The sequence below is a fragment of the Leptosomus discolor genome, chromosome 8, assembly GCF_034619465.1.
Source record: "Leptosomus discolor isolate bLepDis1 chromosome 8, bLepDis1.hap2, whole genome shotgun sequence".
Lineage (NCBI taxonomy): Eukaryota > Metazoa > Chordata > Aves > Leptosomiformes > Leptosomidae > Leptosomus > Leptosomus discolor.
In genome coordinates this window covers 345515-362806 of record NC_141398.1, presented here as the reverse complement: position 1 = coordinate 362806, position 17292 = coordinate 345515, and the positions used below count along the sequence as shown (strand labels likewise).

General features: G+C 42.2%; 1 protein-coding gene across 1 annotated transcript in view; it reads right to left on the bottom strand.

Moving 5' to 3' along the window:
- The window catches only part of DOK6 (docking protein 6), a 243584-nt gene that overhangs the window by 92215 nt on the left and 134077 nt on the right, over positions 1-17292 (bottom strand). Inside the window, exon 4 of the mRNA XM_086469280.1 lies at positions 3700-3819. Coding sequence (XP_086325406.1) covers positions 3700-3819 — 120 coding nt within the window. The remainder of the gene's footprint in view (positions 1-3699; positions 3820-17292) is intronic.

The following is a 17292-nucleotide window of genomic DNA, read 5'->3' as shown; positions in this document are numbered from 1 at the left end:
TTTGCACAGTAAGGCTTGCAGTAACACTTCTCAAAAGTAGTAACCGAGACGCAACCCAGTGAGCAGCTTCCCCCTACGGAGCAGCTGTGCCCAAGGGCTGACTGGATGTCTACTCTTCTCTTCCTACGAGGCTCAGCAGCCAGAGGTCTCTGCTGTAAGCAGCGCACATCTGCGGTCTGGCTCTTCTAGCTACCACCACTGCAGAGCTGCGTGGTGCTGGAGGGTCCAGCAACAGCGCCACTACAGTAAAACAGAGCTCACTAGCACTTACTGAGCCGCTCACAAGTGCAAAGAACGTCTGTTTCGCATCGCTGCACTGCTGTGCATTTTTATCCTCACAGGACAGAAACGCCTCATGAACGTACAGCTTTTTAGCCATGACGTTTGTGCACCGAACAGCAACTTTTCCAGCCTTTGGAACAATGTCTTGCAAATCATATTGTTGTGTTCATGTCGCAGAGAATCAGGTGTCTTCCCTTCCAAAACCGAAAGCTCATCTCAGAAGAAGCACAGAGCAGAGCGGGAGGATAAACAGGCTCAGATGCAACGAAAAGAGATACTGGACAAATGACAGAACACACACATATTTTCCTTGCCAAATACTTCTGAACTGTGAGTCCTTGGGTATAAAAACTACAAGTAGCACGTAGCAATTTTTATGGTCCCAGGGCATACACAACAACAATTAAGAAAATGATGACAAATGTTGCAAACTGAAGGTTCTGGCTACCGTGGTCATACACAGGCACTAGAACACAAACCTACACAACAGAAAACTTACTGTTTTTTCAACAGACAGCAAATTTGCCTGATCCCTTCGGTGAATACCCTTACGAGTACATGCCATACATCACGCAAACGCCCTTTAAGGACAGGAATGGGCAAGCAGTCGGGCAGATGAAGAACACAGCGTTCTAAAAATATTATTGCTAGGAAAATGTGAAGCAGGTCATGAAAAAAACCCTTTATTAGCCTAGTTCTTTTATGATCAAGGAAGTATCTTTATAAAATTTTAAACACTGCAGAAAACCTTTAGGGCAAGGTAACCGTTTGAAAACGGACAGTGGAATGAGATGGGATAAATGGTTAACACACCAGCTCTTTTGGGATTCACGGTATTAGCATCCTGTCATATCACAGAGATACCAACAGTGTAACACCATTGTTCAATTGCTTTTAGCCCTTAAAATGTAAAAAAAATAATATATCTACGACTGAAAAACTACTGGCACTGTAGTCTTTATGACAATGCAATCTGCGGTCTTGCGCGGGTACTGAGACATCTTTAGTCCAGTGACCTGAAAGAAAGCCCTGGTATGGTTCAGGCCACAGAACCTGCATGGAACCAGATGCAGACAAACTTGCAATGTGTTCTGAAGCAATGACATTCAAAGGTACTGTACCACTGCACAGGTTTTATTTAACACAAAAAAATAACGACCCTCAGAGTGACACTGCTGCCGTTTTCACAATGAGCAAGATTTTAGACTTTTCACACATACAGTCAGTTTTCATGAATTTCAAACCGGAAAATTAACTTTGACCTTTCAGCTTCAGGTCGACAAAGGCTCAGTAGACTCTTGAAAGTTTTTTAGGTATCTTTTGAACTACGGTTTTTGATAGCATCCATTTAAAAGCTACAACACGGAGAAAACACGCAAGAAAATACACTTAAAATTTGAATTTTTTACCAGCACTCACCAAATGATTGCACCTTCCAATTAGTCACCTTTTCGATAAAACTGTCATGTGGGAATGACACTGCCAAGTTTGCAGAGTAAGATAGCTAGGATAAACTGAAGTCATGGTTCCACTCAACTAATTTTACAGAAGGAACCCGCTAAAGAAATTTGAGTGCAACTGCAGGTTCTTACAGCACAGCTAAACTAACAAAATGCTAGATTTCACTCCAATGTTAAGAATCTCTGTACTCTCCCCTCCTTCCAAGTTGATTAAGACCCCCAAACCAGAATTTGCTTTGCTTCTGAACAAAGCAACTTTGAATTTCAAACATGCTTATTAAAATGCAGTGGTACATCAAGGGGATGAGGGAAGGAAGCGGACAGCTATCAGAATGACTTGTCTGAGTCAGTCAGAATGACTGACTGTAACTAATGGTACAGCAGAGCACGCTTGTCAAATATTGGATTACGCGTATTCGGTCACTTGGTTTAAAAGAATATAGCTAATGATACCCCCCATGCTTTCTTCTTCATGTCATTTGTACAAAAAATACATGCTTTGCCTCTTTGTTTCCCTTCATTTATTTACTTAGAACAATAAAGACGCTAATTATGTCCATATGTGCTGGTTAGTAGCACTGCAATTAGTTTCCTAAGGGAACTGAATCAAGACTAGTTCATGCAACAGAACTAACCTACGTCTTCTGGAGGCCGTGTGTGTGTAACGGGATCTCTTTCAGCAACAAGACAAAATGCAGTATTTGCCATCTATGCCCAAAAGCTGCTGGACAGGACATGAATTCACTGCAGAAAGAGCCTGAGGAATTTCAAGCTGTTTCTCTGCTCGCATCACAGGCTTTTGGCAAGATTTATTCCCTTTCGCATTTGTGAAGGAGCTCCACCTGCTCACATAGTCCTCTCTTCAGCAGCACGCGTGAGTTCTGTCCCTACAGCCTGTGAGCACACAGCAGATCGGATGCTTTGAGCGGTGTCCGATCATTATCGCTTTCCCACAATGTTAGTAGCTCTCCCTTTGTTAAGTTGAGACTACAAATTAAATCCCGTGTCTCACAGCAGGCAAACAACTTCAATAAACATCTGAACTTCTTTCAAATCGCACTTGAACGTGTCTGATTTTTGAACAAAATTCTTAAAGATTTATGTCTATTTTATGTTATTAGGTTCAGAGATGTCTGGACTCTTCTCCAAAATTAATACAATATAATCAATATAGCACTATTCATTCTATAATTTAATTACGTAATTTTGTTGGCTTGATATTTTATGACCATTGAGGCAGTTTGTTTTATTACTCTGCTAAGAGCTATTCGATCTTGTAAAAGCATCAAGACTGTAATAAGCATTGAGAGCTGTAATTTAGGGAGGAATAAATGAGCACATTTTGTGTTGCCCTCATGTTTATTAATAGGAATTAAATGACAGGATAATCACAGACTTTCTTTTGTTATTGCATATTCCACCCACTAGCATCCTTCCTGGGTACGTGTCTCATCTAAAGTTCTGTCCCAAACAGCCTGTAGGTGAAGACTTACAAGCTCAGGCCTAGTGCTGACTAGCACCTGTCACTGCCCTCTTCACCTCTATCTGACAACATTCAGATCACCTTGACTTCATTATTCCAGACAGGTATGAGTTTAAGGGAAACATGTGGTTTGCAGTCCAAAGTGCTGTCTTTTAAAGGCTGGGGAACAACAGCTGCTGTCCTGTTCCTCTGCGCATAGGTCGTTATTTCCAGAACCAGGCGGGTCATAGTCATCATTTCCCATGACAGGAAAATGTGAACACAACGGAGCATGAAGTCACTCTACATGTGCTATTTGGCATGGAATTTAATCATCTTTACTTGCACGAAAAATAGGACTAAGGCTTAAAAACACATATCAATGTTTAGTTATGGATGATGTCCTGCTAGCTAATAGTAAAAATCCTCACAACAACAACAAAGACAGGCAAAGGTAACATGGGACATCAGCTCAGAACAATTAAAGTCACTTACCATTCTGTTCTCTCTGGACTCCAGCAGCAAGCAAATCTGGTTCCCCAAGACTTATATCATTGAGCCTGGTTCCTAGACACTCCATGCAAAGATGTTTGCACCATTCCTCTGCCTCTAGTTCTGAAAATACATTTAAAAAGTTTTTTGTGTTAACATTTTACTCAAAAAAGTTAGATCAGTACCTTCTTACTGACCAGCTCTATGGCAACATGCTTGTGTTGAAACACGAGTCACCATGAAATTCCACACAAATTTCTTTGCCTTGATTTATGCACATCTAAAAGGGTTTACACTATTAGGATTTCATCTTCCATTTTCAAATTTGGGCATAGGAGGTGGAGCTAACAAAAAAGAGAAAGTAGTGAGTTTTCAAGGCAGTATACTTCTAGTAGGCCTTCCTGAAAGAGAAACTGCAATTTAGAAAGCCATTAGATATATCTGAAATATTCTTCACTGCTCTTCAGGTGAATCTGAACTCTTAAAGCACTTTCGGTTTCCAAAGGTTCTAGAGTATTTTTCTAGCAGCAAAGGAAAAAACAGTAATAAAAAGATCTTCAAGTGCAAAACTTCCTTCTCTGCTGCACTGAGTGGCTATGCCTGCCAAGTTAGTCTGAATAATGAATTTCTTCAGGTCTGTTCACCTTCTTTAGGGCTCAGAGCAATCTGGGCACTAGTTGGAGCATTCGTACTAGCCAAACCTCCTAGTCCTTTCTGAGCCCCCCACCACATCCCACTGACGTACAGCTGAGAGCTCCCCATCTGCCAGTCCGGCGAGACAGAAGCTCCCCAAGGCACAACCCCCGAGACACCACCGCAGCCCCCTCCACGCCCAGCCGCATCCAACCCACTTCCCAAACTCAGCATCGCGAAACCTCTGGCGTTGGTCAAACCAACAGGATCTCACGTCGGCGTTCACGCAGCGTGACACCCCAGCTAACAGGCATCCCGCACGCAGGCTGACTGCCTTTCATTGCGGGGCAGGCTTCACCCACGGGAAACTTTCTGGAGAGCGGGCTCGGCACGAGGCACAGGCTGAGCATCCACTGTCACAGCCAGCCTATATCTGATCAGCTGTGGGAGTGGGCGACTCCACAGTCACCTAGAAATGCCTCTATTAAACTGCCACGTTTTTTTCATTCCTATTTTTGGGGACACATGGAAAATACACCTCTCCAACGCAGTGCTGAAATTCAGAGAGACAGAAAAATACTGCCTGCAAGCCCTGAAGCATCTAGTGATGATGACTCACTGTAATTAGTGAGCATTTATATCAGAGAAAAATCGTTCTGTGCCTAATTGGCCATGTCCCCAAATCCTCACCTGGTTGGGCACAGACCTTAAGTGACAGAAACATTTGCTGAACAAGAAAGGGAGACAGGCATGCAATTCCAGGTCTCCAAGAACCATTGGATACCCTCCTTTGTTCAGGGCCCTGAAAACCCAGGAACAGGGTTATTCTGGCTATCATTTGACCAAGTTCCCAGGCAGACAGCTCAACGATAGAGCCTGCTTTGGGATTTTTGAGAGCCAAGTGTGAGTGTTGTCACAGAGGCACAAACGATTTGGGAGGCTCCTTCAGAGCGCTGTAAGCAAAGGGGCTTCCCTTAACCCTTCCTGGGTTTTTGCAGTCCGTGTCTCAGGACACAGATCCCCAACGCTGGTCTTCTCATAACAGACTTGGCTTCTGGTGGTAAGAGACAGAACGCCTGTCAGTAACGTCCAGATGACACTTAACTTTGTACATGGGAAGAAAATACTGAGGTAATGGTGTGCTGTTCCTTAACGCTTCTACAGATATAGCCTCCTTGATGGAAGTAAGAAGAGAACAGGTGTATCTCTGCACAGCAGTAAAAACTCTGGGCTTTTAAAAGGAGTAAGATGAATTTGTTTAAATTCTACCTCCAAAATTCATCTTCTGCTCATGCATGAAGAAACTTCCCTCCTGTTTTCCCTTCCTCTCCTTCAGCCTTTGCCATTTCCTTGGATATTCATGAGGTCTGCTGAACCAGAGCCTTGCCTGATAAATCATACCTTCCCATGGAGAAGGCACGGGGGATGACAGAAGCGGACGATCAGACATGCTGCCGTATTCCGGCAGCACGCAGCGGGGGCGCAGTGGGCAGCGCACCGGCATGTGGACAAGTCAGGCCCCCCCAGGGAGGGTGGCCTCTGAGTCGCCCAACATCTGCTTCCAGCCACAGATAAGCTCGGGGGATCCAGCGCAGAAAGGCTGGTAGCACAGAAGTGGCAGTGCAACTCTAGCCCAGTGCTCCCACGTTCCCTTCCCTTCCCTCCCGCCATTTCTCTCCTGCCTAAGCTGTACTGCAGAACAATATACATGCTGACAGAACACAGAGCTCTATGTAAAGTCTGCAATTTTTCCTGGAGCGTGGTCAGGATGTAAAGTTTTGCAAATTTTACAAAATCTACATTTTATGACTTTCTTTCATTGTGCCTGCGCCCAGACTGACAGGGTACATTCTGGAAACGCAGAATGAGATGACGGTAAACAAACACTAAACTAACCTTCGTAATTTTACAAACATCTAAGGAGAAAGGAAAGCATATTGGCATTTCCATAAATCCAGCTTAACGTCGATACAAATTCAAAACAGGACTCTTACGTAAAAGCAGTGAATTCTATTTATAGGTATTCTCACACCATGCTCCCAGTAGAATTTTTGGGAGCCAAACAAACACACACACGCGCGCACTGTTCTAGCAAGCTGTTTCTTGTGAGCGTCTTTGTTTTCATCTCCCTCAATCCACTTGCCTCTTTCTATTACAGGAACACCCAGACCTTCAAAGTCTGGATCCAGAACTGCCTTTCAGAGTGTCTGACTCTGGCAGGTTAATTTAAGCTGCTGCTTCTTCACTGCCAGACACTGATGGTTAGACCCAGATTAGCCCATTCTCCAACTGCCACCCAGAAGAAACTGATCTTACCAGGAGCATTGGAAGATCACAGCTCTATTGTGCAGAAGCATAGGCGATAACATGCGCTGTATTGCCATGTAACTCAAAATTTGTATCTTGCAAAACGATTGACTTAATACTACAGTAAATATAGTTCCAATGTGGAACTGAAATATCTCCCCACAGAACTGAGAGGATTTGTGTCTGCTGTCAGAAGCATCAACATTATCCACAAATGTGTTTGGAAGGTCAAGGGTATGAGGGCACTGTGCGAGCCAGCGTTACCTAATGCACCCTGATAGCTGCTGCTTACTTGCAAGGGATTGCCTTCAACCCCCTCCTTGACAGCCACGTGAAATTTTCTTTAGAAGCAGGCGAACTGCCGTTCAAAGCCAAAGCCGTATTCCTCCTTTCATCATGTGCATCTATAAAGCAGCTCACCATTTTTTGGTAAAAGGTCTATAGAACGCTTTGTGGTTTTGGATGACAAATCAAATATTATTTATGAATTTTAAAATGTATTTGTTATAATTTATAGTACATAAATGCATCAGTAACAGTGGCAATCTTTAAGAATGACAGCTACCACGTCACAAAACAGAGATACCGTTGTTACTTATTTTGATTATATGCATATATTGAAACAGATGAAATATTACAGTGGAACAAAATTATAAAAAATTGTCAGCAAATTCTTCTCTTTAGTGCATGTAGATTAGATTTATTGATGGCAAATGCTGAGTTTTTAGTTGTAACTGGTACTTGTCATCGAAAAATTTAGTTTCCTTTTAAGATAACTGAATTCTTGGACTGAATGATAACTTGTAAAGCTTGCCTTCACAGCTATAAATGAAGTGCAAACAGCTGCATTTTCATCTTTACTGTTACTCGATTATAAAATGCTGCTCACAAAGTGAGTAAATATGAGGTGAGATACAAGGCAAAGAGATCAGAGCCCTTAATTAGGCCCCGTTTATTGCACAAGAAGTATCACTGGGAACAAATCTGTAAAATTGTTCCCTGTTACTTGTTGCCTTGTTATTATGGTCCCTATGAGAGCATAATAGCAGTCAAATCACAAAAAGCAACTAAATGCATAATCCCCCCTTTTTTTCCCCAATGGGCAATATTTTCCCGCAGTTTAACTGAGCTTCTAGGTCACGCCTGAGGTTATATGTCATTTCTGCTCCAGTTCCCAGGTGATTAAACTGGTGCTGTACCCACTCCAGCCACTGAAGCCGTGTATTGCAAATAGGTAACACCACAGGATGATGCAGATACAATAACGATGATGAAATAACATTGGCAGGCGGCGCTGGGAGCATAAATATGTACTAGTGAAAGAGCTCTTCTGCTACTTGGGGTTTAAAACAGTTCATGCTACACAGCATGCTCTGCAGAGAGGAGGTGGTGGGGCAGAGATCCAGATAAACGGATGTATTTCACCCCGCTGCCCATGGAGAGCCCCGAGATCTCTATGGCTAGAGGCAGGACTGCTTTCAGACTGAACTTAGGAAGCATCTTGTGTCTGGACTAAACCAAATACCTCCTGAATCCCGACAGCGTCACACTCTCTCCTATTTACTGCCGGTGCTCACAGGGCACGCGCCTGCCATCGCCCACCACCGCTGCCAGCACAGCCCCACGCCTCCTGCCCCAGACGGAGCCCGACAAGGGGACTGCTCCCGCCCAGCTCCACTTCGGCCTCCTGGGGGAACGCCATCACTTGCTCTGCAAGGCAGCCCCTCCATTCCAGCAGATCTCTTTCCTCAGTGGCAGCAGCAAATCAATGCATCCGTTAAAAAATGGCTCCATTTATAGGCAACACCTGAAGTTTAAAAACACGGATGAGAACGTTTGTCTCTTTCCCTTCTCACGCAGCCCACACGAGGCGATGCGGCCACGGATTTCAGGTGGAAGCAACATGTATGCAGTATCAGAGGGGGATAACAAACATTGCCCTGATGCAAGTCATAAAACCTCACTTACTTTTTGAGCCTTCCCTAATGTCACACTGCATAAACCTAAAATGTGAGTTTCTCCATTTCTGAAACATTTTTACGTATTTTGTGCATAAACTGTTTGATTCTTCTCCCTCCTAAACTACTTCTGTAAGAGGTCCGAATCCAATGGAATGTTCTTACTCTGAAACTGGAGAATCTTTCCTGTTTGGATTAGTAAGACTCAGACCTGATATTCCCCACCAAGAAAGAAAGATGGTGCAGAAAAGCCACATGTGCCAATTTATCTTTTCTAAAAATCACCCAGCCTTAGTTAATAGGAAAAAACCACGATAGAATTCCCACAGAACTGATGTGCCATTATACTGCACCGCATACAGTATATGCAGCAACTTAATTTCATTTCTTTTTCACTAGGAAACAACATTATTGCCTGCAGGCACTTATCAAAATCCATCCTTTACAGGACATCCTTTAACCTCCATCCTTTACAGGACATGTGTCGTCCTTTGATGATTCAAACGTAATTTTATGTTATAAATATTTAAAACATGCTATCTAACAGTGTCTTCACTACTCAGGGTGCTTTTACAAGAGCACATTCCGCACACTCAAACACAGACACAAACACAAAGCAGTGTGGCTACCTCTCACCTTTGCTCAGAGGAACAGGTGGGTAGTGCTTATTTTGTGTCCTAAGGTGCATTACTGATTAACACTGGCCACGCACAAATGAGGAAATTTTGTGTTAAACATTGGAGAGGAAGCAATGAAGGGGACATAAGCTCTAGTCAGTGTAAAAGAACAGATAATTAGTCCGTATGCAGAGTAAAACTCGCTTTCAATTAGACAGTAACAGAGATAGTGGACTGCAACTCTGAAAGCAGTTTGGTTATTAAAATTACTTTTTTATTGACCAAATAAATTTGAAGATATGAGACATGGGACTCCATAAGAGTTTTTGCTTGTGTTTCAACTAACACTACCTCTAAGCAAACTTTTTGTGTATTTTTCTTGAACTGTGACATTTGAATCTTTCACCTGGAGTAGAGTATCCTGTTATTATGTAAGTGTAAATCACTGAGCCAAAAAGGCAAAGGAAAAGTCATAAAGGAAAACTGCATATACTGTTAAATTTTATTAATTTACTGAAAATGCTCTATAATCAGGCTGTGACAAAATATTTTAAAGGAAAACTGACACTACTTTGAAAAAAAAAAAGAAAAAAGAAAAAAGTTGGTGAGTCAAGTTCCTCAAAAATTTCTTGTCATTGCTACCTTATTTTTATATGATAAGACCCTTAATCTTTAATTATTTCCAGCTGTTAAAATGTACGCATATTTTTCAATACACCATGACATACCCACCTTTCTCTGTACAATTTGAGCACTATAAATTGTTTTCCTTAAGGAAATACTGAATAATGCAGCAGTCAAGCTAAGTGCATAATTACAGAATATGAACACATACTCCTCTGTAACTAGCTGTTGGTATATTTTGCTAATGCACTTTTTTTAACTGAGGGAAGATATAGTCTTAAGTATTACACAAAAAGAAACTTTCATTCGCCCATCATTTGCTACTTTAAACTTGTGTTGGCATAAGCACAGCACAGTTAATTACAATTAATTACCAAAAGACCTTTATTAGCTACAATAAAATTAAAATTGCTGTTTCAGCCAAAAATCATCCACACTTATCTGGAGATGCCGCCAGATCCATCACAAACAGGGTTCTGACAATTGTAATTTGTGCCTGTGTACCTGTGTCTGCTAGCAGCCAGCTGGGTACCGTGCAGTTATCAAGCCACATGAAAACTGACATTTTCCTGACAATCCACCCCTCGGCTTTGCATGTCCAGGACCAGCAGCGGCAGCCTGAATAACCAGCACTGGGCTATGAGCCCACCTGCTGTCCTGCCCATAACACAGACCCGTGCAGCGCTAAGCGAATGCTGCCAAAGGCAGTAAGAGCATTTTGGTGATGCCGGTGCCCATTACACTACTTCCCTAAACCAGACTTCACCTGCACACACCTCTCGCCCACATTGCTGCTCCTTTCCAGCGTCCGACTGCAGCGAAAGAACACTCGTCACCCAAGCCCCAGAAGAAAGGCCCCGCACTCGCAGCCCCCAGCCTCGGTTAAAGCAGCAGGAAACAACGTTCCCATCCAAAATGCTCCTTCAGAATGCAGTTTTCATACAGAAACAGAACGTGCCTCATTAAAAAATGGAGAATGTCTGAAAAAAGGAAGAAAAATAGTTTACAAGAAAGGGACTGCCTTTGCTCAATACCACTGCTAATGTAACTATAGGACATCTGTTTTCTTTCTTCAGGTAAAAGGCAATTTCTGCCATTAAAAGAAGTGACTATCACTTTACTCAGTGATTAGTCCTACAGAAATGAACGATGCCATCCCGGGAAGAAAACGCTATTTAGTGGATAAATTAGTCCTTGAGGGCAGATTTATAGGTATCCTTACAGACCGTGTATTCTACTTCACGCTGGGGAGTAGCGACTTTCATTATACCATAAATGTTTATCAAGCATTAGTACGTCCAACAGATCAACAGTGAGCTGATGGAGCATCATTCCTCAAAAATATCTCCAGCCAACTTTTAGTCTCAATTCAAACTTTCTTTCAAGTACAAAGTAATAATTACGAAAACCTGCCTGAACATAGAAGAAACATTTACATTTTGTCTGAAACTAATGGGCCAGCTATGAGAACCTGGCATGGGAATTAGACAGCTCCCCAGGACTGTCAATCCATACCCTTTCAACAGTTACTAACATTAAATGACAATGGCATGGAAGTAAAACAACCTCAAGCAGCTTGACTGCAGTGGGAATGACATAAACACCATCAGTCAAGTGTCCAAAAAGGGTCCGTCACCAGTAACATGACACATAGCGGATGCAATCACATCAACTCATGCAGCTACCCTGTGACTGGCAGGCAGCAAGAGCATTTTTCTGGCTTAAAGCTTGATAATATTTCAGATTTAGTCTACTCCCACAATAATTTCATTCCTCTTTGAAAAGTTACAGGACCTTTTCCTAAATGCATGGGACATTTCACAACTTCTATGTAAACTGGAAGTATAACTTTCTTCCATTGTCAAGTGTTTAAGTTATGGTCCAGTAAGATGATCCCTACCCAAATAAACTAGTGCAAACCTTAAGGTTGATTTAATTTTATTTTTTTTTTAAATATGTTAAATACTCATTGTTGTCTTTGAATTATTGACAAATCATAGAATCACAGAACAGTTTGGGCTGGAAGGGACCTCAAAGACCACCCAGTCCCACCCCCTGCCCTGGGCAGGGACACCTCCCACCAGACCAGGTCGCTCCCAGCCCCATCCAGCCCGGCCTTGAGCCCTGCCAGGGAGGGGGCAGCCACAGCTCCTCTGGGCAGCCTGTGCCAGGGCCTCACCGCCCTCACAGGGGAGAATTTCTTCCCAAGATCTCACCCCAATCTCCCCCTTTCAGTGTGAAACCGTCACCCCTCGCCCCATCACTGCCCTCCCCGATCCAGAGTCCCTCCCCACCTCTCCTGCAGCCCCCTGTCAGCGCTGGAAGCCGCTGTAAGGTCTCCCCGGAGCCTTCTCTTCCCCAGGCTGAACACCCCCAGCTCTCCCAGCCTGTCCTCACAGGGAGCTGCTCCAGCCCCTGAGCATCTTCATGTCCCTCCTCTGGACCCACTCGAGCAGCTCCGTGTCTGTCTTGTGCTGGTGCCCCCAGAGCTGGACACAGCCCTGCAGGGGGGTCTCACCAGAGCAGAGCAGAGGGGCAGAATCCCCTCCCTCGACCTGCTGCCCCACTGCTCTGGATGTGGCTCAGGCTGCGACTGGCTTTCTGGGCTAGAAGTGCACACACTGCCGGCTCATGTCCAGCTCTTCATCCACCAGCACCCCAAGTCCTTCTCCCCAGGGCTGCTCTCGATCCACTCACAGAATCATGGAATCATTAGGTTGGAATAGATCTCTAAGATCATGAAGTCCACTCATCAACCCGATACCACTATGCCCACTAAACCATGTCCAGTAGTGCTACATCCACAGGTTTTTTGAACATCTCCATGGACGGTGGCTCCGCCAGTTCCCTGGGCAGCCTGTTCCAATGTTTGTCATCCCCCAGCCTGTATGGATACTGGGGGTTGCCCCGACCCACGTGCAGGACCTTGCACTTGGCCTTGTTGAATGCCATGAGGATTGGCACAGGCCCACCTCTCCAGCCTGTCCAGGTCCCTCTGGATGGCCTCCCTTCCCTCCAGCGTGTCGACTGCACCACACAGCTTGGTGTCGTCTGCAAGCTCGCTGAGGGTGAGCTTGATCCCACTGTTCATATTTCTGATAAAAATGTTAAACACGCCGGTCCCAATATCTTGCCACTCGAAGATCAGAAATACTGTTAGATAAGGGAAATAATTCTAGAAGCATTATTTCCCCATACAAAATCAAGATGATAAGGCCTAGTTGAAATACATGGAAGAAAAAACATGTACCATTGCTGCTATATGCTTCATTGCCCTTACACCTTTGAGCACATGACTTTCACTCCAGCCATCTGAATAGCTTCTGCACTAAATCAGTGGCAGCAGACAACAACCAGCAGACTACAAGTCTTTGTATCTCCCCTTCTTCGGCTAAACATGTCTGACTAAAGCAAGACTTCCAGCTGTGAATTCTTAGATTTGTTAAACATCGCCCCATTTTGGCTGAGCACGGAGCGCAGTGTCAGTGTTGCCCCCTTCTGATGTCGCAAAGACTCTAGGAAACCTTTCCTGCACGGTGTTATATGCCACTTTCAAACTAACAAACCTCCTGAAAGAGTAATTTTTTTTTCCTTTCTGTGCTTCCATTGCCTAAGAAATGCAGCATTTTCCCCCAAACCCTAAAACTAGTGCGGTAAAGATGTCCTTGCTACTATCAGAGCTAACAAGCAGGATTTGATGACATTGAACATGCGAAGAAACTCATTTAAAGCAATTACGGACACCTTCTGACTGAAATAATCTGTAAGAGCCTAACAATGCAGTATGTTTTCTACTTGATTTTCAGTTGCATAAAACCTTACTCTCAGCAGAAAACAATATTAGCTAGAGAGGACTTTGTGTGTCTTTGCTTTACTCTTGGTGGATTTTAATGCGCTACTACTGAAAAAAAAATATCTTGAAAGTTGCACAGTCTAGAGTTAGTATCTAAGGAAATATAATGAGGAATGTCTTTCTCAAATTTCATATCTACAGAATTTAAACCCAAAGGGGATTCTTTTGTATTACGAATTTTTCACGTTAGTTTCGTTTTAGACTTGTATCTTTTGTTCTCAGCATGAAATGGATCCCTACATTTGACAGATGTAAATATTAGTTCAATTAGAAAATATTTTATGAAAACAGACATTCTTTGAATGTCTACGAAAGCAAGTGCTTTCCAATCTGGCAAAATCTCCTCTAAATATTAGTCTCCTAAAATGAAATTGTATCTAAGTTATGCCATTTCAGGTTCCTGGTTTTCAATATATACTACTGATATCTCCATCAACATGATCTTAAGTAAGAGACATATATGGCTGCCTGAGAAGAGGCAGTCTGCTTAAAGCTGAAACTCAGAATCCCAACTTTCATTAAGTTAATAGGATTTTTTTTTTTCTCGTGGAACACTTCTAAGATTGAGCACATCAGAACTACATCCTTTGCTGAACCACTAAAACAGCAAATAGATCCAACTTCAATTATGTGTCATTTTCCTCCAAGAAAATCAGAGTAAGTCTTGATGAATGCAATCTTACAGCACATACCAAGATTAAATTATTTGAAACATCAAGAACTCTGCTGAATGACAGCTTAAGGCCACGTTAACAGAAGACTCACTGATGAAAGATTATTTTATTTCAAATCCTTCATCCTTACTTAAGGGTAAACAACTCATCATGAAAGTATGAAGAATGTTTATGTTCAACATTTTGAACCATATAAAGCGAGAACTGCACAGAAAGGTTAGGATTTAGGTTGTCAATCAATCAGGGATGCTGATTACAATGAAAACAGGTATCTGAAGATGTAGCTGTAATTTACGCACACTGGTGACCAATGGCCCGCTTACAGCTTGCTTGTGAACTGGCGTATGAATGCAGCCAGTACCAGAGGGCAGGGGACAATGTCCTTTCCTCTGTGGAAGGGTTGACTCACACACTAGCAACGACTGGTCTCCTCCTGTGTTCCTTCCCTGGACTCCAAGCAGAAGTCCTTTTTGGGATCTCTCATGACCTAAGCTAAATTCAAATCCAGGTTCTCCCTGGTCGATACCTTTTAATGGAGAGAACAAGCTGGAAAACCAATCATAAACAGAAATGAGTTATTAACAGTAGTGATGAGAAAACTGACCCCTGTCATTTAAAAAGGAGTCATCTAGCACCACCAGCACACTCAACAAATGGCAAACCATATATGCCGCCATATGTTTCTCCTATTTTTCTGCATTAATGTTTTCAAATGAGGAAATGGTTGACTTGAATGTTACTCTTCCTTCTGTGTGGAAACTCTGGCCTACTCCTAAGTTCCACCTCCTTAAAAAATGCAGAAGAAACCCCTCTTGATTCTGTGATAGTGAGGGCAACCAGGGGTTTATTGACTTGCTCACGAACAAATTAATCTGACATCAGGCTTTTTTTCCTGGATCACAGTATCACACAACAAGACCGTAACAGCGGCCAAATCACAAAAAGCAACTAAATGCATAATCCTCTCCTTTTTTTCTCAGTCAGGTAAGGGCAAGCAGACACTTATTATTCTTTATATTTTCATAATAAACCCTAACATATGCCTTTGCATAGAATCTTTACAACTTTTAAAATGAATGAATCAGTTTCCACGCCCCAAACCAGTAGTGTAATAGACTAGATTAAAGCACGAATGAAAGAAACTTGTTAAACAGTAGTGAAATTTTGGAGGAGTAGTGCTTTACTGAGCTACAAAGAGAGACACCTTTTCTGTTCATATCAGAAAAACTGGCATCTTTGCTCCCTTGATTTGATCCTTCATGAAGCCCAGGGTTCATATTGACAAATACATGCATCATGCTTATAAGTAAAAACAGAGCAAATTTGAGGTTTTTATATATACACTACTTAAAGTTATAGATTTGTAGTTTTTCTTCATGATGTCCATTAAAGACACTATCTACTTCTTCAGAATTCAGAATAATCTTCATCAGCATACATACATTTTTTTTTACATGCTGTCATCTATTTGATTCACAAAGGAGACTAAAATTATAGATGTGACAATCCTACAAAACGAAAATGATTTAAAACCTCGTAATTCATGGGCTATGACTAGTTTCTTACTTTAAGCATGCATGCAGATACAAACTGCCTAGAAAGTAGTTTGACATAATCACACGCAGAAACATACAACTCTTCTTCCAGCTTCTTCCTACTCACATTTTCTAGTACTATATGATCATAGATTTTTAAAATAAGCCCTTAGAAATTGATATTAAGGCTTTTCACTTAGATCATCTTACACTATTATTTTTTATTATACTCGCATCTACATTTTAACTAAAATGCCAATTTTTGATAGGATATGAACCCAAGGAAATCTCCAGATATCAAGAAATTCATAGCAGGGCATTGCATTTGAAGGACTAGCTAATGACGTGTAGGATTCTTAGAATCCCTTTTCAGTCGGTCCTTAACCACAGTAAACTAAATTTTCATCTAAGTCATGTTCCTATAGATAAACACTTCTCAGCAAGGAGTGTAACTGTCAATATGAAATGCCATACGGAAAGTAAACTCGTTATACTCAGCGCACACGTTACATATCTGAATCACGCTGATTTGTACTTCATTGCTGGTGAGGAACAGCAGCAAGGACAGCATGTATTAGCAGGGGTGCTGCTATACCTAGTGACAGACGCTGGGAGCACTGCCTCCTCAGGCACACACAGGTCATGAGGTCAGCTTTTGCACGACCATAAACACGCAGGCTCATCACTCCTTAAAGCTACCCAACAACGGGATAGTTCCCCAAGAGCTGCTAGGAACTTTATGCTGCTGCCGTTTTCAAAATATTCATTGCAAAATTGAGTCCAGATACAGACACAAACATAGAAAAACTAAGAAATGTCCCACATTTTCAAAATGTACAGCCTTCCTAAAAGTAAATGGATCTAGATTTCCATTGTTTCAAAGCAGATCAAGATTCCTCATAATTCCAATTAGTACACAGCTTTCGCTTCAAAGCAAGGCTCAAATCCTCACAAGACGTCAGAAGACTTGTACATGTCACACAGATTTTACTAAATGTGAAGCTTAAACCCTAACATGTACCAGAACACTGTATGAATGCATTGTTAGAGGAAAAGCATTAATACAGTTTGGAAGTATTTACATTAATTTTGTGAACAGAATTGCTGATTCTGTCTTCACTATGGCATGCAGAAGAACTGAAACAGGTGATCGGCCAATTTGAATTAAGAAAAAAAAATATCCTTCTAACATGAAGCAAACCAAAACTTGTATGAAAGGATGTAGTGAACTGTCACGCTAGGTGGTCATCAAAATCTACCAAACAGCATTGCAAGTTTTATCCACCAAACACCTGATGTTTATTCTGCTTTCTAGAACATTTACAGATTGATAAAAAGCAAAAATGCAAAAAAGTTCCCAAATAAGAATATAAAGTTGTTATTTTTTAACATAAA